Raw genomic sequence first — 22,755 nt, 5'->3', positions numbered from 1 at the left:
GTCCGATATAACGAATCCTCTCGTTAGCGCGATTTCGACGTTTTCGCCCGTTACTTGCACCCTTTTCTCCCCCTACACCCCGTTATATCCACGATTCCCTCGTATCCAATGACGCTGGACCATCCAACCCATTCCAATTTTTTTGCCTTTCTCCATTTCTTTTCACCCTAGGACGGTCATGGACTAGGCGACAGATTTTAATTAGCGATATATGCGTGCGATCGAACCTGGTCCCCGCAGCTTGCGCGTTTCTTTCGCATTCCCACACCCTCGACAACCTTTATCTTGTTTCTACCCTGTTACAACGAACCCGCTCTTTCAGCACTGTATTCTTGCCGCCTGAATGCTTTTCTCCTTTTTATTCGTTCTTTTCGAGTTTGTCCCCTGCCCCTACCTTTTTTCTGCTTTTGTGAAAAATGTCAGATCCACGACGAGAAGCTTGCTGGTTCCTTTTTATCGAGGTCTCCCGTTATCTCGTCGCGTTCGTCATTTTAATCGCGAACCGCGGATGAATTCATCGTCGAGAAGAGGACAGGTTCCTCTACTTCTTCTTCTGTTTTAATCTTCCTATCGCTCTTACTACGAATGTCATGGCGATTCGTGTGATATAAAACAACCAGATATACGCGACATTCTCGAGATAAGGAGTTTTTGTTCCTGCTGCGAACCGCAGGGTTTGTTACCCCAGTTTGTCATCGACTTGCATAATAATGGGCTTGTTATATTGTTCTATCCAGATAATCCTTTTCTTTTATTTCTTTAGATTTCTTTTTTTTTTTTTTTTTAGTTTATTTTATTTCCGTTTCTTTCTTTTTTGATTTAGTGAAAGAACTTGAAGAGGCATTCTCCAGTAGATGTTTTCTGTTTACACTTCTCTCTCTTCGTTTTCATATTGCGACTACTGGAACGGAGGATAGTTGATGAAAGCGACACAAGCTTAAGCGCTTTTGTCCTGCCGCGTTTGAGGGCCGCGTTGAGCTTAATAATCTTGAGGTTCGTTAACGGAAGCGCGGTGAATGAAAATATTTCCTGATGAACTGAAGTCCCGGTAAATGTTCATTGTCCGTTTTTCCTCTCGTTTCTTTCCTCTATTTCTGTGGAAATTTCCTTTGACTGAGGATGACCTGTTATGGCTGAAGGAAGCCTTTTTTTTCTTTCAAAAGGTATCTTTCACAATCACCTTAGTTAACGAGAGTTTCATTAGCGGAAACGTAAATAGGTTTCATTACCGTGCAATTTACTTCGCGTGTTAATTTCTTTGGCTGTCCACTTCTTTAGGCGTGTCACTTGTCCCGCTTCTCTGCTCAAAGCATTCATTACCTCCGGATAATTGCATATCCTAGCGAAAAACGTTGTGTTATAAGAAACATATATAAATTCGTACGTTTTAAATCGGATCATTTTGAATTCTAACATAAATATATATCTGCTTTGTTTTTATATTTATTTACAAACAAGACAAATGGGACAAATGTATGTTTCGACACAATAGTTCAATGCTACATCATATCGATCATCTTCAAATCTATCGTGTCTTTTTACCGTTAAAAAAATTAATTCTCCATGAAACATTGCTTTTTGTCATAAAAATTCCTGCTTCTTTACAATGAATAAAAGTGTTATAATTGTGTATAGTGTCATAAATTATCTTTATTAAAACGAAAATTGTAAATATTACATTTTTCGATTTGCTAAAAATTTTCTTCTGCGACATTATCAAGCCTAGACTGAATCAACAGTATAATAATAATAAATTATCTATATTAAATCAATAGCAACGGTAAAAATATTTCCAAGTTAAATATCCGCAAATACCATATTCATTGTCTCGCTAAAAACTCTTCATCATAACATTACCAAACCTCAGACCGAACTAGGAAACTAATAACAATAACCTACCCCACAATAGACGTTTAAAAGATCTACTCGACATTCCTGAAGCGGAACGTCGACTACGGATCTCCCCTAACAAGAATCATCCCGTATCGGTATATTCATGTGATGGAAAAAAATAACCCTAGTTTTGCAGGAGCCTGTCGGACACCATTAAAAGCAGCCGTCCACGGCCACCCACACCCATACGCACCGTCTATAGTACTCTATAGAGGATACAGTGCCATCGAACATCGCATTAGATTTCCCTCGGGGAAAGTTCGAAAACAGACAAATAGTTTATCTCGCGTTGGAAACTGGTCAGCTACCGTGACTGTCAGATTCCAATAACATTTTTTCATCCACCTCCACGCCATGGTTCAGGCGTCGAGGTAAATGGAATAGCTTGGTATCATGGGAATACCTGGAGCAACGCACGAAATGGTCGACGATTCGAAAGCTTTCAAGCCAGTTGGGGCTAACCGCGATCCCACTCCTCTGGTTCTGGCATTTCACTCCTCTCGTGGAGACTCTTCAACCATCCCTATTCCTCTCTCTCTCTCTCTCTCTCTCTCTCTCGTTCTATATTCGTCCTTTTCCTTCCTTGGCTCTCTATCTCTGGAAAGCCTTCGCCAGGCCGCTGGATAATGGCGATCGTCATTTAGCCACTTCCGGTGGTTCGATAGCGTTGCACGATTTACATGAGAACCTTCTCTGGAATTTCCACGAGATTGCGTGGAGAGGTGAAGGAAGAGAGAGACTGGCTGTTCCCCTCGGTTTGAATTTGACCGTTCTTCATCGGGTTGTTTATTTGTCCCGATTGCCCTCTGGGATCGTGACTCTCACGGATTTCTAGTTTAATCCCGCGGTCAACACGATGGAGGACGAGCGAAAGGTAAAAGTTATAGGGCAGAGATTAAAGAAAGTTTGTTTTCTTTTTGTGTTTTAATTTTCGTGTAATAGGATACCTATTGATTTATGTATTCTATGGAAGAACAAGAAACAGCGAGTTTGGAGATAGAAATATTGAATTAAATGCTTCGTTGTAATGTAAATTGTGATAGCTAACAACTTTCCATATATATCAGAATTATTTTGGTTCTTTATTTCGTTCTTCAACATAATTTTCTTCGTTATAATTGATTTGAATAATAACTATTGCAAATATTAATAATAACACGACAAAAATTAATAATAAAGTAGATTTAAATATGTAGTAAATAAAATTGAGATTACTGATCTCGTTCACTTCGTTGTCGGTAATGTCACTTATTCAAGCTTGCGAGTGCGTTAATGGTCACCAGATGGCGATGATCCGACGCGATATTATACAGCTTACGCATGCGTAGTACGCATAAGTAATCCATCGTCCATCAGTGAAAAGCGTTGTGTGTTGTACGGAGAGAATTATAGCGGGAATGTGTGGTGAAATAAGTGTATTTGTTGCTTCGAAAATGCGAAAAATCGTATATCGCGATACGATGTAGTTACGGATATCGGAATTTAGTGGAAATTATGCGGAATTTCTATCCGCGAACATGGTCGATCACTCACATCGAATGAAGAAAGAGGTTAAAACCGACTTTCCTTCCGGCTTCGCCGAGAAGGTGCACTATGACTGGGTGAAATCGGAGAATCCTGAGACGATAATAACGTCCAAAGATACGAAGAATGTGTTAATTTTTTCGAATAAGAGTCTCTGCTGCCGTTCGACCATCAACGATGTAATGTTCTGTTGGGACTTTGAGATCGTGACAAAAGGTAAGTGTTGTTTTCTAGTAGTGTTTACATTCATATTTTTTAAAAATTGGTTGCCGTTGGTCAATTGATTGTATTAATGTAAAACTTGATTGACAAACTACTGATAATATTGGTAATAAAATAATATTGATGATATTAAGTAGTAATTATCAAAGGATCATTAAACATCATTATGGAGTAATTGTGTTGATAGTTTCTGGAGTGAGATGTAGCATTGGGATTTCTTCCTGATGTAGTAATTGTCAAAGGGTCTGTTCCGTTCATTTAGGTAAACAGTTACAAAGAGTAGTACTAACCTTGGATCAGAATCGCTGCAATTTTGCATTGAAATCTGTTGTTCGTGATGATATTAATATTGGAATTACAAATGGCCAGGAATGGTACAATCCAATGTTGAACAATTCAAAGGCAAACAACAAAGCACCAAGTGAAGAAGAGCATTATGTAGTCAAAATTTGCTTTATTACCCATAAATATGGCACGTATCGCCAAAATGTCATTTTTTACTTTGGAGAGTACCCAGTGATAATTCAAAAGATTTGCATGGATTCTGTACCCACTAGAGACTTTACCAGGATTGACGAAGCGACCAATTATCAATTCTCACAGAATCCAAAGACATGGAATAATGGAACGTACCAGATTTGCAAGTTTAATTCACCTTTTGTACTAAGGAAAGACCCAAACGAGGACAAACTGTGCATGACGTATCCATATCCAAATAGGAACAACTTTTTCTTGACTCAAGAGTCTCTCACGGACGATCGTTTAACTCCAGAAAATTATAGAGGTCGTCTTCACGAATTAATCACGGTGGAAGAGCTAGCTCGACATGAACAGATAGCTAGATATAATGAAACCTCCTACATGCGTCTTCAGAGCTGCTACATGTTGTTTACAGGTGATGGATCCACCATTGCCAAATATGCACCACCGGGTGAACTCTTTGCTCAGGTGCGGTTCCTTCTAACAATTGTACCTTTTTTCTCTTTCTATAATCTTCTGCTACTTTAAACAATAATCTACAATTACTCCTAGTTTCACAAGTATAAATTCACATTTTGTTTAGTACAGTTGTCCCGCACTTTCTCAATTTTGTGTGCATACAAAAAATTGAATATATGATGAATTTTTTACCACAGCTGCCGCTAAGCCGCAGTATCTCAGAAGATACGAAAAGCGGCAGGCTGTTCCTGAGAGGTTGCAATAAAGTACTCTTGAAGACCCTAACACAATCATCGAATGTAATATACGAAGCGTACATAGAGGATAAGTGCACGAAAACAGTGTACATTAGATTGTCGAAAGAGTGTGTGCACGCGTTAAACTTGGTAACCGGTATGGATGTACACGTGCAAGTTCAATTCCTATTGAACCGGTTGCCCTTCTGCGAGTGGCACAGGAGCGTGGATAGTTTGCCTGACATTGGCCTAGTATTTCTAAACACAGTTCACAAAAATATGGAAGAAAATAGTTTTCTAAATTTGTTAGGCACAAAAGCGAGCAGTTTCGGATTTTCCTTGTTGAACGTAGAACAGGAAAAGGCATTGGCGGTAATAACAGCCTCTACTAATATCTCCATGCCACCGATCTTGCTACTAGGACCATTTGGAACTGGGAAAACGTTTACCATAGCTCAGGCACTACGATTTTTGCTGACAAAGAGCTCAGAATATAAAATCCTGCTCTGCACACACAGCAACAGCGCGGCAGATCTTTATGTCAAAGAATTCTTCGACGTTTGGTATAAATGTGAAAATAATCCACGATTGAGACCAGTCAGAATCTATTACAAAGGTAGATCCAGGAACACGGTACGTCTGCCCAGAAGAAACAAATTTCCTTGATCCAAGAGTTCCCCTTCTGCTCTCATTCCCCCATTTCAGGTACATCCAGTGGTTCAGGAGTACAGTTTGATGGAAGATAACGGTACCTTCCGCGATCCGACCGAGGAAAACCTTAGAGACTGTGGTTTGATCGTGACCACTTTGGCCACGTCTAGCTCTCTAATAAGCCTAAATCTATCGTTCACGCATATAGTGATCGATGAGGCTGCTCAAGCATTAGAGTGCGAAGTCCTCATACCTTTAGCCTTAGCTACCCCACACACTCGCTTAGTTCTAGCCGGCGATCAGATGCAACTTGCGCCAGAAATATATAGTGACCTGGCTAGCGAACGGGGTCTGGGTATAAGTTTATTGGAAAGGATCTGTGGAATGTACCCACAAACTCATCCATGCAGAATTCACCTGCATCAGAATTATCGTTCTCATGAGGACATCATTAAATTTACCTCGGAGATGTTTTACAGCGGAATCGTCATGTCTACTACCCAAACAGACCACACAGACATAATAGAGCACCCCACGTTAAAGCCTTTGACCTTTTATGCTGTTCAAGGCGTCGAAGAGCAGGTACGTTTACCGTCAGGAGAATCTTAAAGATAGAATAATTGTTGGAATATAATACATTTTCTGTTTGTAAGAATGAGTGTTACAAAATGGAATGAATGTGATAATTTACGCTTTCATTGTACCTATAATTAACACCTGCACCTATTGTTGCTTCAAACTACTATTATCTTCATTGGAAGAATTTGTTTTCTGTTTACACATCAAATTCCATTGCAACACGTATCTTAAGCGTTCAGATATAACACATCAAATCCGTAACAAACCATGTATTTCCTGATCCAACCACAGATACCTGTTGCTTCATCTTCTCCATTGTACCGGACACCCACTGTTGCTTGTAACACCTCTCGGTCAGCGCGATATGACACAACGCACCCATAGAACCATCACTACTGCTCTCCATCACTCCAATCTCGGTCTCATCACTTCAAATCAACGATCCTACCAAGACTTCACACCGATGGAATTCTTCGCTCAACGTAACTCTGTCTTTCTTTCCTATCAGGATGTCCATTCGACAGGCTACGCGAACATGAACGAGGTATTTGAGTTGGTTAACCGCGTGCAGGAGCTGCGTAACAATTGGCCAACTGATCGTTGGGGTATCTATGGTGAAAAGTCAATCGGTGTGCTCGTCTATTACGCGGAACAGGTGCAGAGGATTCGCACGGAACTGAGGGAACGCAAGATGACGGACGTGTCGGTGGAGAGGGTATTAAACGTTCAGGGGAAGCAATTCATCGCTATATTTATCAGCACGGTGCGTACCAGGAACTGCTGTCGATACTCCGCGGAGAGGAAGGTGAAGGACTATGGCTTCTTGACCAATCCCAGACTTCTGAACACTGCTATGACACGGGCTAAATGTCTGGTAGCAGTGGTGGGCGATCCTGTTGCTCTGTTCACCATTGGTTCCTGCAGGAGGCTCTGGCAGAGATACCTGGAGATAGCTGATTTACGCGGCATCGACAGGGAGACTCTGAAGTATTGTTTGAGTCTGGTACCCGAGCTTCCGTTGATTAAACCGCTGAACCCATTAGCGAGGGAGTTTGTACCCAGAAATAACGTTTGTCTGGTGGAGTATGTGCAGGTTCCAATGATGTATCCGGTGTTCCATTATCCTTATTACTCTGCGTAATACTATACAGGAATACTATGTTGAAGTCAAACGATCTGACCGTTGTTCTTAATAGTGACTTTAAATGTTTCAGATTTTCTTTATCTTCTCTCTCTCCCCCCCCCCCCGCTATATTCTTATTCCAATGGAAGAGAAAGATAGACTCTGCGACACATTGTTGATTTATATAAGCGATTTTTTTTAGACGATGATGATTTTATTATTCATGATATAACATTGTGACAATGAATGAGATGTTGAGAATTTGTGGATCGATGCAATGTACCAATGTTGGATTAAAAGAGTTAATTGATTGATTAGCTACGATGTTTTGAATGTACATACATACATACATGCATATACATATTTTGGAATTACTAATCCTTAGAGTGTCTCTCTGTGAATAGATTTAAGAAATTAACTAACTGTTATTAATAGATTCGATTCTACTCTTAATTTTACGATGTGTCTTTGAAAATCTGTCTATTACAGATTGTATCGTTTCTTTATCATTTGATCTTATCTGTTTGTCAGAGATGCATTTGTGTGGAGACTGTACAACTTATGTTATGACATTACAAGTACCGATATATTATACAAATATATTTTTTATTAGTTCCACATAGCCTTGAATGAACCTTTTAATTCCCTTTTCACGTAGTACTAAGGCGATCCTATTCAAAGATTACGCCGAATATTCGAAAAAATTTTTTTTGTAAATATATCTCATCAGAGGTAATAATTATCATTACCGGTCGAATAATGAAAAATTAATTACTTCTATTATTAAATAACAGAACTAGAAGCATGACTTTCATCAACAAAATATTCTTTTTTCTTTTTCGTTAAATACTGACATTTCATAGAAATGTGTGCTATATTTAATACTTAATTCTTATTTTCATTATGAAAGGAAATTATATCATGCTATATTTCTGAGATCTTACCGAAAGCTTGTCTGAATAAACATTTCCTCCGGAACCAGCAGGTGTTTGACTTACGGAATGGTAGTGTATATTCGTGCGAATGCCTGGGAATAAAGCAAACCAGTTTCTAGACAAGTGACACTAGTTTGTCTGGGCGATTCATATTCGCGGGCTGCAAGAGCCAAATGGTCACCGACGACTCTCGAATGGCTGAAAAGGGAGGCGAAAGAGCGAAAAGCGGTTCGTGGATTCTTTTGAAAAGCTCGTCGCTTCCGTTTCGCGCGTCGCATGAATACGGGACCAAACAAAGCCGTTTCGTTTGCTTTTATTTCTGTAATTAAGGACTACTCTGATAGCCATATCGGCTAGGTAGTCCTTTATTTAAAAAAAAAAAAGGATAAATTCTCTTAAAACCAATTTCTATCGTAATTGCTATCCCGATCCTTCTCTAACGATGTATTGTTTGCGAAAACGTAAATTCGCGGATTTTAATTTCAATCGTAGTCAATAATTATTGCAACTGGAGTGTTCGATAGATAGAAATGTCGAATCTGTTCGGTTGTTGCTAATTGGTTACATGTCTCGTTTTTGAGAGGATGTTTTTTGATACAAATATTTTTGCAGTATTATCTGTTGGTATTGTACAGATTTTTGCTTTTTTGGAGTTATAATTGGCTCGAATCGTGGAATTTTATAAAATATCCCTCCATACGAGTGTTTCTTTATTTTTCTTTACCCAGTGTATTAAAATAATGATTTAATTTCGAAATATATATTTTTCGAACCTTTTCGTAATTAAATGCAAATAAAAGACAAGAAATCAACAAAAACGTAATAGAATTAAAAACCAGAGCGATACTTGCGTAATATGTTTTTCCATGTCTATCCTAATAATAGTATATTTATTACCATGTAGAGCGATTTGAAACATTTTTATTACAATTTGTCTTCCAATCGATTACCATGAAAAAGAAAAAGCTTGGAAAATAAATCGTCTATATCCACTGTTATTAATATTATTTATTATTAATTATTGTTATTAGACTACGGATTTTTGTCCAAATTCATATTTTCATGAGCAGAATTGAAAGAATAAAAATTTGTTTTATCTATTAAATATTATAAAGACCTATCTACTACATTTTGGACATTTTATATATTATCTGCATTCTATGTATTTTTTTTTGTTTTATCTTTTTTTCATAATTGCATAAAAATCCACAGTTTAATTGCAATAAGCTCTGTTAGCATCGAAATAAGTTGTTTCTGATATAACACATGCGATGACTTATGCGCGATAAAGAGTGAAGGAAGAAAGAGGGTGAGGACAAATGAGACAAGAAGGGAGCAAGCGAATGAGCACTCGTAGTTAAACTCAATTTCCCTCTAACAAGGTGGTGTATCGCCGAGGGCATCGGCGGAATTCCAGCGATATTCTTACTCTCTCGGCCGCGGTGGGACGACAAGTCGACCGAGCGCGTAGAATTTATCTTTCCTCGTTCTTTCCCTTGGGTACATAGTAATTTTTTAATTTCATTCGCTGGAGTGTATCGCACACATATTTTGCCTACAGTTTACTCATTACTTTTGATTACATTGTAGAAACATTTTTTTTTTTTGGTTGGCCAAGTGTCGGGCTACTCGAGGTAGTTAAAAACATGACACTTGAAAACTGTTCTTTGTCTGGCTGTTATTTTTGTTTCTTCTTTTTATCATATTGCTTTTTTTGAATTCTCTAAAGCTCTGTTGGTATTCCTTTATGAAAAACATATTACTTCATACTTTAACATAACGTTCCTCTTCTGATATTTTTAATACACTCTTATTTCTGATGTATAAATATTCTTTTCTCTGTGCTGTTTTTATAGCTTTCTTTTTAATCGCTCTTACACTGTTTTTTTCTATTATACTAATTCCGTTCTTAAATCCTTTATGAACTTGTCTTTTTTTCCGTTTGTTGTTTTAGTGTTCATACACTGCTTTGTCCTTGTTACGCTGCCTTTTTTTCTCTTGTTTATGTCATTGTACTTTTTCTTATGCTTGGAATTTTTCACTCGTGAGAACATCTGGATTCTCTTGTTATGATAAGATTTTTCATAGAATCCCTCCTTGCAAAGAGATTGTTCCCTTAAATGTGGAAACTTTCCATCACAATAAAGTATACTCCAGGGAAACACTGTTGAAGGTAAGCTAGTGAGAGTGATATATTCTTTCTCACCATAAAATTCGATATGGTTACTGTCCATGAAAACAGTTCTATAGAATCTAAAAATGGGAACTTTACTCCTAGGAACATCCACAATAGTAAGATCGTCATTTTGAAAGAGTAAGAAAGAAAAAGAAATGATCATTAGGAGAACACTCTTCGTATCAGGTACTACTCTATATGTAGATCACTATAGATCTGTAGAAATCGAAGACGTAGGAATAGATTCGAGTTTTCTGGAAAAGAGCCGGTAACCAAGACGGATGCTATCTACGAAAGTCGATTGGATTAGAATGAGTATGTTCAGAAACGACCAGGCTGGTTAGGTAGTCGTTAAAAATAATTGTAGAAAAAATTTGAAGATAATAGATCATTATTTACAGATGAAAACAGACCACTACTAACTATTGATTGGCCACTGGATGAACGTCATCCTAGTCAAGTATTCGGGCAAGAGATAGTTGGTCCAACTTTGGACACCATGCACTTGTAAAACGACGAGTGATACTTAACCTGGAAAAGTACCTGGTTGCTAGCAAGTGCATCGTAGTGATACTAGAGTCAACTTTTCTTTAATGAGATGAATATATTCCTTCTTATTACATATTATTTTTCCCTGAATTTGTGTTACATATTCATCTTGTTTGTCTATTTATGTTATATTATTACTGTCCAGTTAATTTTTATTTATTTATTTTGTTCCTTTCATGGATTTCATCGATCTCAATTTACATACGCGTGTTGTATACTAATTATGCAGTTGATACATGACTTGATTTCCCTGATAAGAAGTAGATTAACATATAAATAAACAAACAGGTCAGAGGTTAATGTTTATACGTATTATCCTGCCGATATATGAATTCATATAAATTCAAGAAACCTTCAGAAGCTTAATTAGGATCGCGTCATCTATTCATATTTTCGACTCAGTTCTTTCTCTGTAGTATATTATACATTCCGAGTGTCACTGTACTAATGGATGTCACCACTTGAGCTTTTAATTTGAGACCAGACTGTCTATAAAACATACCATTACATTAATATCCTCAATAATATCAACTTACTAACGATCCACTAAAACAGTATTTTTCTTTCTATGATAACTCGAACGCTTCGATATTAATATAAAAGCTATTGAAGATCCTATAGGAGAAATATGATAAGTCCATTTCTATTGGCGATGAGGAAAATATATTTAATTACAAAATCAAATGCAAAGATATACTTCTTGGTGTGGAATTGGCTAACGACGTATTGAGTATAAAGATTGCTTTTTTATAAATGATTTCTTAAATGTTTAAAACTCCAGAATACGGTTAATAAATTATACAATATATTATTATCTGAGTACATGGAACTCGATATGCGCCAAACAAGTTACTATAATCAACGTGAAATCCATTATTGAGCAAACAATGTACCACTACATTAACAGATTCACCGACATTAACTTGCCTATAATCACATATTATCACAACGTCCCAGCGATATCCGGAATTATGCGACGATCAATACGGCGAAGACGTATTACTACGCGATCTCTCCTTGCATGCTAATACTTGTGCCATGAACATCGTGTAGATCCACGCGTTATGTACACTTTGCACAAAAGATACGAATACTATCGCGTGTTTCAGCTCATCGTTCGAAGGAGCCAATAGGCCTTGTAGTTCTCAGCCAATGCGATACTACTCAGTGTTGAACTCTGAGGTAAAATGATGAAATATTATAGGGTAGTATTAATATCGTTCTCCAACGGTGTGTCGTCGTTCTTATTGCGCCATGGCTCGAGTATTACACAGGATCTCTACGAAGAAGATAAACTTCTTGTATCGCTTTTTAGTGGACAGGTATTTTATCAATGTAACGCAAGAAATTAATGGAGAAGTTTAATGTGATGAACGTTATGAAGGAAATTGTTAAGAACGGCAATATTTCGTATTTATTTAATTGCAAGAATGGATAGCAATATGAACGCCAAATATCGTAGTTTTTTAATTATTTCTTTCACGACATTCGTTGTATGAAATTTTTCCATACGTTCCTTGCTTTATATATTGATAAAACTGTTTGCTATTGTTTAATTCCAAGAACAGATAATAATATCGATAGCTGCAATTAATAATTAAAGGCTCTTCTTTTTTTTATAGTATTTTATAACAAATTCTAGATTTTCTACTACATTTTTTATTATTTATACATTTTTTATTTTACTTTGCTTATCCCGTCATTTCGTAAAAACAACAGGCAACTGTAACACGAAGGTTTCACCGTATAAATTCTTACAATATAAACAATTATTTTTAATTAATACGAATATGAATATTGCAGTTAAAAAATCACGAACACCAAATATCGTTCCTACAAATTTTATACTTGTATGTATAATATCATTTGCCAATTTTATACTTCAAAATTCAAATAGAACGTGAAATATATCGTAACAACAGAGTACAGCTATTGGAAACATGATATGCTGATACTGAGTATGATTTTCTCCAAAGACACCGTGTATACAGATCTGCGACTCTACTCCTCTTCCATCCATATTTATACCCATGAAACTGGGTCGCCATAGTTATCGTCGCAATGGTACCATGCAACATACAATTTTTTGCTCGACGTAGAAATCCAAAGACAATAACCATACATTTCTGCCAGTCAGTTCCATATAGAAAGATCTTTAATTTTCATGGGTGGTTGGTCGCCGTATAAATACGAATTCGATTCGGCCATGGCTGCTTTGTTTCTCTAAATTCTAAATGTATCGCGTTAACAGCATGTGCAATTCGCATCGAGGTCGTCTTGCCATGGTCAATATATGGCCCCATTTCCGACGTTGTCGCGCAAGATCGGCACGATAATTTTCGTGGCTCGTTGGCTGTTGGTTTTCCGAGCGTTTAACCAACCACGCGATGGATCGTCGCCGCCGGAAGTCGATTATAACGTAACAATTTAGCCGGGGCCGACGCTGCAGTCGGCTAACAAATTTTCGAGAGGGTAGCGGTTGGGACGATGAACTTTCGCCATTAACGATCACGAGTATTGTTTCCAGCTTTTTCGTCGCTACCGTTTAAACGATCGACTGGTGCGTTCTGATGAAGTGCCGTTTGATGGTTTTCGATTCGAATTGTTCGCCGAGCGAAATAGGACGCGCGGTTGGAGGGACCGTGTTAAGTGGCATTTTTTTTTTTTTTCTTGGTAATCCTAGGCTGGATGTGTCGAGTAATTAGCGTGGAATGTGTCTCTTGGTTTCTCTAATTAATGTTTATTACCTTGTTCTTCTGACGAAGGTAGCGACCATTCTTAATTTTTAAAATATTTCCTCTTCTAATTGCTTTAGATAATAAATTGTTGGCATGGAATGCTCTTTCAAAGTTTATTCGATTAATGTTCTTCATCACGTTTTTCTTTTCACTAGAAATTAGCTAGCGATAGTTCCTTTTTTTAATTCTTTCGATTAATAATTCTAAAACAATACCAAACATCTAATGAATCTCTGATTGATTTCTTTATTCAATGTTTCATAATACTTTATTTTTCCTACAAATGCAGCAATAATTTTTAATTTCTCTTCCGTTAATTCTCAATATCTCTTTTATATTCCTCCAATCGATTCTTCTGTATTTTCTCCGACAGAATTGTTTCTTGTTATTACATTTATTATAACGTACATCGTTATAGCCACGAGGAGTAATTTACTCTTTTATTTTTTTTTTTTTTCAACTCGATCATAAGTTATATCATACAGCAATTAATAGATGTCGTACGAAGAAGATACGAAGGGAGCGTCCGCTAATTCGCGTAAATGACTTAACATTTTCCGGGACCAAGAAATCCTATCTACCCTTCCACGACTAAAGCCAATTAGTCGGTGTTTCTTTCGAAAACGTCCCACCCTAATCTGGTCTCGGGGTGTAACGTCGAACGAGATCAACTTCTCGGCTTGTCCGAGCAACTTTTTCCTAATTGCATCGTGCTTATCGCGATACAGAGACGAGGACCGGTTCGCGAGCGGTGCCTAGGGCAATTTCGTCGCTAATTGAAATTTTTACCAGCGCCAGCGCCCCAATAGACGGCCTGCAAAAATTGGATAACGTCTTTTCGTGAACTTTTCATCGAGACGCAGCGAGAAAAAAAGAGGAAGAAGAATGTTATAAATATTTGGTGAGAGAGCTTCGGAGAGCTTAGATGGTTCTCAAGGTGAATTTTATTCTAATTAAAGCGGGCTTAAAATTTCGAAGAATTCTCCTCCGCTGAATTTTAAGAATTCTTGCTGGATTCTTACAATTTCTTACGAGGGCAAAGAATTTTCATATGTCGTTCGTTATGTCACGGTGGATAGTGATATTTTACGATATTGTGGTACGTAATATATCGGAAATTCTTTGTTTCGGTATTCTCTAACAGTATTTTAATTATTCGATAGCTTACATTTTCTTCTTTACTTTAGTCTTTGAAAGTAGTTTTTAACTATTGTTGACCCAATAATTCTGCTTGGCTCGGGTATCTCTATTATTTCAAACAATAGTTACGACCTCGATGAAACAGCAAATTTTTTATCTAAAATTTTCTGAAATATTGTGACTTCCGGTATAAGGATTATATGCAGAATGTATGGCGCAATATATCGAGAACAGGTGTGTAACGTGGACATAAGTGCGCATGTTTGAATTGAATCCCTAAACATTTTGTATTCAACGATAGCGGATTTGCTCGAGCTACCATACAATCGACTTGCCTCGGTAGATAGATCCGCTTTTCTCGCTTAAGGAGTTAAGGAAAAATCTTTCTCTTGTCTGACCTTAAAGAAGAACTCTTTTGGACATCAAAGGAGCCTTTAGTGCCTTGGATCGTCTAACATTCGATTCACAGTCCGACTCACGTGTTAATTTCCTACAATTTTTATTTTAGGGAACAAGGAAGAGAAAGTGTTCGTTCCCCGCAGTTATACAAAATATTAAATTTCCCTTGACAATCACAATGTTAATAATAAAAGAATTTAATAAAGTAAACGAACCGAACAAATATTATAAATGAAACGTTGCATCAATGGAATATCGGCTGTTGGTTCTAAAATTTTTCACCAATGGGTAGTATTTAAGAATTAATGACTCAAGTTTTAATTTTCTTTAAAATTTAAATGCTGCCAATTTTAATGAAATTAAAAGTGAGGAAGCAGAGTAATCAGCGCTGTACATTTTATTATACGTTTCGGTACTAGAGATGTGTAAAGTTTAGTTTCTCGCTGATTTTACAACCGCGGTGTATCAGCTACGATAAAATCCACACCACGAAGAAGCCCCTAAGACTGAGATTAATCGCCGGTTAATTAAGACACGTTGGAGGCAAGGATAATTTTATCAGGCAGCTAGCTATTGCCAGGGTTAATGCTACGGTGATATTGGCCGAGCTAGATACGCCGATGACAGCCGCAGCCTGATATACATCCCTGGCATTGTCACGGAGAGACGCCAGACGCCCTTCCGCGTGTAACACGCGCGCGCACACGCGTATGTACCTATACAAGGTGCTCCGTAATTCATGTATAGTGTATAGTGCAAGGAAATAGTAACGGAGATACGATGGAGACGAAGATAAAAAATAAGAGTTGCGTTGGATGTTTGGAGAAAATTTTTCAGAAAATCGAGTTTGAAAACTTGTCAAGTATACGTAGATTTGTATAATTTCCAAGTAGATAGGGGTAGATAATTGCTAGCAAGTTATTTTACAGTGAAAGTAGATCGAAAATGGAGAATACAATTTTTTCGTTTAAAGCCTCGTTTTCGAGAAAACGCACTCATCGATATTTTTGCAAATAAAAATTACTATATAAAAGTAAAAAAAGATATCTTGTTAGGGATTGATCAATGACAAAATTTTCTGTCTTTGTCCTTTTCTTTTGATTTTTCTAATCGAATTTTATAGAATTTCGATAGTAACGATATCATCGATTATTCGAAACTTATCTCACAGAGCAAACGCGTTACTTATGAGATGACACGATATTTCGAATCTGAATTTTCTCGAGAATGAAGCTTCCAAAGTAACTTTGTTATTTCTGATTTTTCTCTTATTTCGAACCATAGAATCTCATTGACCCCATTTGTATTACGAATTATGGACCACCGTGTATATATGTTGTACGTGATGTTAATGCACGCTCACGTTACTGTGTGAACACCGGTTTGACCGTGGTTGAACTCTGTCGCGAACTACCGCGTCTCTGGATTCCACTTGCTAGGAGATATTGTCTCACGACGTGTGTCAGCGTGTCGCTGCCTACCCACGCCTCGCTGTGACTCGATAAAATTATCCCGTTGACGAGTTACGTTAACGAGCGAGACGCGATACCGTGGATGGCGGTAATTCGGCGAGACGTTAGGGCTGCTTCAGACTGGCGTCGGTTTAAGGTGACGCCTGTGGGCTGGTTTTTGGCGTGTTTAGGGCTAAGAACACGATTACGGGTTAAAGTTAAGGTGATAGTCGGCAAGACGAGATAATTGCTCAGAAGACGTTAGTTTTAGAAATACCTTCTGGGGTTCAGGTAATTTCCGATTTGTTGTTTAACGCTAGAATCGGTCAAATTGACTGGTTTTACAATTTTATCTTAAAATTCCTACTTCATGTTACATTTTTCCCCCGCAATGATGTAATGACTTTCGCAACGATAACTAAAAGAATAATAAAAGGAATTTTATTTTGTTTTTTTTTTGTATTCAAACTGAAAATAACTTTGTATCAAGGCTGCTTATACCAATATCAGTCAAAATGATTGATACTTGTCAAAGTGTAAAAGGGTCCTGCAATCTGTTCATAGAACCCCAATTAACCAGTTTCCTCGTATTCTACAATTTGTCACACGTTTTTAAAATTTTTACTGTGTATCATTCAATATGACGATATCAGTTATTAAAAAAATTCCGGATCGATCGCTAGATCGCTAGATGTTAATACTAGAAATACCACACCAGCCAAAATGACTGTTTCTACAATTTTATAAACGTGCCAACCTTCGTTTAGGGATCATGGTCGCAGACGGATTAATAGTACCAGAAATATACTACATAACATGAAATTCTTCCTTCTGTAAGAAAGTAATAAATCAATAAATATAAAAATATTCTATTATTAGGTATTTTTTACAGGCCAATCATTTTGACTGGTTTTGGTAGAAATATCTTCGTGTTAACTATCGGTAGTTCTAGTGTTAATATTCTATTTATATATATTTGTTGATTAATATTCTCATTAATTCTTCAAGATGTATGTACGATTGAATTAAATCTGGAATGTTGTAATAGGCAGTTGTGCATTCATGTCTGGTCTAGTTATTACAAAAAAAAAAAAAAAAAAAAAAAAGGCAGAATAACATAATATATAATTTTCACAACTGGTAAGTTCAAACTGAGAGCTGTTTCAAAAGGAGTAACTTTAAAAGCTAGTTGTTTCACGCTTCTTAACAGGACACGAGTTATAATATTTCTTCTGAAGTATTTACGCGTGTTGTATCTTTATCGTCAAGATTTCTTGTGTTTCTGATAACGGATACAAAAATAACAAGTACAATAATACAAGTAGAAGAGTATTATAATCACATTGCGAACGTTCGTTCTAAATTAAAATTTCATGCATACTTGAGAGAATAATGAAGAGTGGGATGCCCTTTAAAAAGCTGACATCAAAGTATTATAGCATTAAATTCCACGTAAAAGAGAAAATCATCTTCATTGCCATCGAATCGTTAGGGGAATATGAAAATTGCTGTCGATTCGTTCGATCAGTCGCATCAAAGAAGTATCACAAAGCTTGGGAGACCTCATTGCAGCTGTTCGTCCATTAGAAATTGAAAATGGAGAAAAAATTCCAGGACCTGCTTTCGTATTCACCGTATTCTCTTTTTGCCTGTTCGATTGCCAACGACTCGTTAGGCGTGAAAGACGAAAAATGGCATATTGATCGACGTGGCATGTTAACTCGTCGACTGACTCTCGCAATTGAGTCTTTCAGAAGTCAAAGTGATCAGCTACATCGTTTAATTAACGTCGAATTTCTCTAAAGATCACTAAGACTCATTTTTATGAGTTTGTTTTTCTTGAAATGATTTTTCAAATAATTTCTAAATTTTCTCGTTTCCTGAGAATATTTCTTTTATTTAACAGGAATCGCGTAGGTGGCGAAATATTAATATCATTTTCTAATGAAATTTCTATTAAGAAGATTCTACGCGAGTCCTGTTGAAAATTATGTTCTCTCAAAGATCAGGATTCACGTAAATCCAAGCGATTCTTTCATCAGTAATCGGGAAACGTAGGAAGCACGTCGGAACGTAAAAAATTCGATGGCGAATTAATCTCTACCTATACTCTCCTCGTTTCGCCAACCAATCTCCTATTCGCCAAAGCCGAAAAAGAAACAAACAATCGAAGCATCGAAACAATGCAAAATCCACATCGCATTGATCGAAATTTCCTGTGAAACAAAAGGTTAAAAAAAATCAAGGAAGAGGAACTCGATGAACTGACTCCGGTGCAGTCGAAAAAGCGTTAATGGGTTAAACTAATTTCACGCGCCATTTCGATCGTTGGAAAACAAACGGGCATCGTTAAAACAAACCATGTCCAACTTCCACCGACAAAAAAGAAAAAAAAAAATAGAGAACTGTAACGAAGAAAAAAAGTAAAAGCAATAAAAAAGAAAATTTGGAAAACAGAAAACCGAAACAGAATACAAGATCTCAATTCGCTGTACACGAGAAACAACTTGTTCGATTCTTTCTTTTTTCCATCGAACGACGACCACGTTGTTGCGTTACGCGTTACCCTATCGCGATTCGAATCGTTGTTCGAGTTTAATCGAACGCGTGTATAGGGTTTCCGGGTTCGATATAGCTTGCAAGCTTCGGGAAATTTTCAACTGACCTGCCGGGGGATTGACTTGGCGTTTCGGTATCGGCGAATAATTCGCGATCGATCTACGGGGCGAAACGAACGGAGCTACCTCGTCAAATTTTTCCCGCCGTTCGAAATTTCCAATTAAACGCGCTCGAATGCTCCCGCTGCGCTGGCTGCTGGCCTCTCCGGGGGTTAGTTCACGCGAAATTCACGGAATGCATAAACGGCGACGCGTCGATTTCCGTTCAGGCGATCGGTCCCGCGGCGTTTCCTACGACTGGCACGATCGCAAGCCGAAAGAATTTCGATTTTCCACCACGGCTTTCGCACTCGTGATTGTACTATCGTTTCAATTAGTCTTTCACGATTGTGATTTTGGTGCCTGAAATATACGTAAATTTTTGGCGACCGATGTGCAACACCGATTGTTTTCTCCTGATTATGAGATCATTTGAAGACGTTTGCGCAGATTTCTTCTTCATTTTTGTGACTCATGTTTCTAGTTATCGAGTGATTTGAGACGATACGGAGTTTTGTATTGGGCTGGCAACTAAGTGATTGCGGATTTTGTCAAACCACCTAATAACAAAATCCGCAATCATTTAGTTGCCAACTCAATATTTCTATTGTTGATTTTCTTAGGTTAGGCTTTCGTTCGAATTTGAAAGCGTCGGTTTGCGAAGATCGAAGATCAGGTTATTGTATCGTTTGTAGAATTTGATTGCTTTTATTATCAATAGATCGTGAATTTTTCTGCATCTTTTTGCAGTTTATATTGTTACATATAGATGCTACACTGGAAGATTACATTCTTTAATATGTACCTAAATATTCTTTGCATACTTAATTACATAATATGAAGAAAATGCATAAGTATATGTAATGACGAATCCATCTCGTTCTACAATTATTTCTGAAACGTCGTGTCGAAGAACGGAGAAAACCAGCTTGGGGTACAAACACTATTTCATTATCTTACAGAACCTCGAACGTATACGTTGTCTTGCAATTGTATAAATTCGCCACTTTGCTCAATTACAGATAGAATAATCTTAAAATCCAATTAGGAGCGAGTCGCGCTTTCAAGAAAATTTGTATTTCCCTAACTTATAAACTCACGTTGATAATAATTTGCACGAATATCACAAAGCAGGTAGAACAAAAGTAAATGTAAGAAGAAATCTACTTTTTACTAAAATAGCTATATGTATGTATAGAGTTTGTCAAAGGAAATCAATTTCAGATTCTTTTATCTAGGAAAATTTTCTAATTAAAGTCTGTCAAACTGAAGAAAATCATTATTGACTTTATTATAATATTGATTTAAGAATAAGAATAGTTAAAAAAATTCAGTATACCCACGTGCACCTAGGAAAATAATCGCAGATTTTCTCGGTGGACTATCCAATTTGTTCGTACGATTTTCCCGCATTTAGCAAATTCTTGGAACCGCGAGAGATGACACACGATGAGAGTGTTTTTGAAAAATTCGTTGATTCAACGGTCCATATCGAAAATTGAATGAAATCAAGTTCCGTCGGATAGTTTGTAAGCGATCTAGTGAAACGGGGCGACCGCAATTTTGCGATCGGGCAACAATTCAATTAAATTCGAGGGAGCCAGGTCGCCGCCGCCGCTGCCACTTCCGCCACGGGACACATCCGGAAAATTTCGTCGATGCAAAATTTGTCGAGCCAGGTCGGTATAAATGTGCACGCGATCTCGCGACGTGTTTCGAATCGATCATTGTCGATCGACCGAATTAAATGAATGCTGCACGCTATTTTAATTCAAACGGTAATTCCTTAATGTAATTACACGATCCCGATGATCGATCGGCCTTTGTTGAGTGAAACGATAACTGATTCCATGTTTGCTTCTTTTGTACCGTTGTAAATTGCCTTTCGATTGGAATTTCAGAATGACATTATCTCTGTCTGTAATTTTCTTTTCCATTTCACTCGTATTTACTGTTGCTTACGCTTTCAGAAGAATATGTGTCGTACACGTTTCTTTTGTACTGTTACGCGTAATTGATTCTCGATTGAAGGTTCACTATATCGTCTTGTGTATTTGTAATGCTATAATTCGAATCCTATTAAATTTTGGTTACAATTTCAATATGTTGTTACGTGTATTCGTCATTTGCTACGTGCCATTTATACTTTCAATCGTATTGGTTTTTGATTACGGATTCGAAAGAATAATTTGTATATTTATAATTGTTTATTCGCACGTTTCTTCCGTATTCTATATTAATTACTTTACGATTGGAATTTCACTATGTATGTAATTTTATTGTAGGTATTATTATGTGTATTTTAAAACTTCGTCTAATTAGGTATTAATCACTCGCGCTAACAACTTTTACTAGCGTAACTCGAAACAAGAAGGCTAGCAAGAAACTCACGCAAAGAATCTTACACAGACATGAACACTAATTTATTAAACACTTGATTCTTTCAATTAGGACGTTGAAATTCATAAAGCAAAGAAAGAATTTATCTTATCTATATTCGTATCCCTCCAATTGTCTTCAAACCTTTTTAATTTGCAAGTTTCATCTTGGAATTAGAACGATTTATCCAAAAGTCTTCTGTTAGCATTTCATTTACCATTTGTAAAGCTGTGACATTTTATCCTACTATTTTTTCTATTTCTTTTTTCATCCTAATTGTTATTTTTATTTCAGAAATTCGTGAATATTGCCATATTTTGCTTTCATTTTCTGTCTCCATATCCATTCTTTAAATACAAGATTAATTTCACAATCCTCATTGCCACCTGCTACCTCATCGTCAGACATCATTCTACACCGCCTCCATAATGGAGAAACAATTTCATCATTATCTTCGCTATCTATTGCAAGTAATCGTTTTCTTTTTATACTTGTCGAAATAATATCACTAAGTTCGCTATCGCTTTCTATTCTACAATATAGCTTGAAAATAATTAAAACAAAATAAATTTATTATTTGATTTGTTTGCGTTATAAAAAAATGTATTGCAACTATATTGATGACTCCAGGGAACCCGATGCAATCTGAAATTGTACCTCGATAGATAATCTCAGTCGACGTTGTTTTTATTTTTGCGACAACCACCTACCAACGTGTTGGACATGGCAAATTTGAAACGAAAATATCTCGTCTTTGCCGCGCTAGTGGTTAACTGAAATTTTATTTGAATAAATGGAAATCAGACAAAAGAAGCTCTGCTATAGAAGATACGATGGCGCAAAAAATTCTATCTAAAATACCTGCCAACTATAAAAACTTTATTTCCCTCTAAAATGATAGAGTTCAATAACAAGATTCGAACTGGGCGAAGTATCACTGAACGATCACTAATTCGCTACGAGCTATAAGCGATAAAAATCCTATTCCAATAATTCTCGTATCGTTACCCCGATCGTCGTATTATTCAGATGAAAACTGTTTCGTTCCATTGCTGACATCGTTTCGAAGATAAAGATCCAATCGCTTCTCCAATGTCCCCTCCCACTTTCCAGCCATAATAATCGATAATCATAGGCGAATTAGGTCATCGTACCAGGGAAATC

General features: G+C 37.0%; 2 protein-coding genes across 6 annotated transcripts in view; one reads left to right on the top strand and one right to left on the bottom strand.

Annotated features, from left to right (window-relative positions):
- Positions 1 to 22,755, bottom strand: part of LOC139995678 (prolyl 4-hydroxylase subunit alpha-1-like) — a 232,339-nt gene that overhangs the window by 25,032 nt on the left and 184,552 nt on the right. The gene's annotated exons all lie outside the window — the stretch shown is intronic.
- Positions 2,539 to 7,785, top strand: LOC139995677 (probable helicase with zinc finger domain). Of its 2 annotated transcripts, XM_072019361.1 has the most exons (6): positions 2,539 to 2,773; positions 3,278 to 3,633; positions 3,902 to 4,587; positions 4,776 to 5,447; positions 5,520 to 6,047; positions 6,553 to 7,785. In XM_072019361.1, exons 2-6 carry the CDS (start codon positions 3,411 to 3,413, stop codon positions 7,183 to 7,185), a joined length of 2,742 nt encoding a protein of 913 aa, XP_071875462.1. In that variant the 5' UTR covers positions 2,539 to 2,773; positions 3,278 to 3,410; the 3' UTR covers positions 7,186 to 7,785. The 2 variants fall into 2 exon arrangements, with proteins under 2 accessions (XP_071875462.1, XP_071875461.1); XM_072019360.1 differs by lacking the exon at positions 2,539 to 2,773 and having other exon boundaries at positions 3,157 to 3,633.

Source organism: Bombus fervidus, chromosome 16 (genome assembly GCF_041682495.2).
Source record: "Bombus fervidus isolate BK054 chromosome 16, iyBomFerv1, whole genome shotgun sequence".
In the NCBI taxonomy this organism is placed as follows: domain Eukaryota; kingdom Metazoa; phylum Arthropoda; class Insecta; order Hymenoptera; family Apidae; genus Bombus; species Bombus fervidus.
This window is presented reverse-complemented; position numbering and strand designations above follow the sequence as displayed.

Excerpts from the sequence above, each read along its gene's own strand:
- LOC139995677 (XM_072019361.1), top strand. The coding sequence starts at position 3,411 with ATGGTCGATCACTCACATCGAATGAAGAAAGAGGTTAAAACCGACTTT. Across the intron at positions 5,448-5,519 it reads AAGGTAGATCCAGGAACACG|GTACATCCAGTGGTTCAGGA; the intron begins GTACGTCTGCCC and ends CCCCCATTTCAG. Across the intron at positions 6,048-6,552 it reads TTCAAGGCGTCGAAGAGCAG|GATGTCCATTCGACAGGCTA; the intron begins GTACGTTTACCG and ends CTTTCCTATCAG.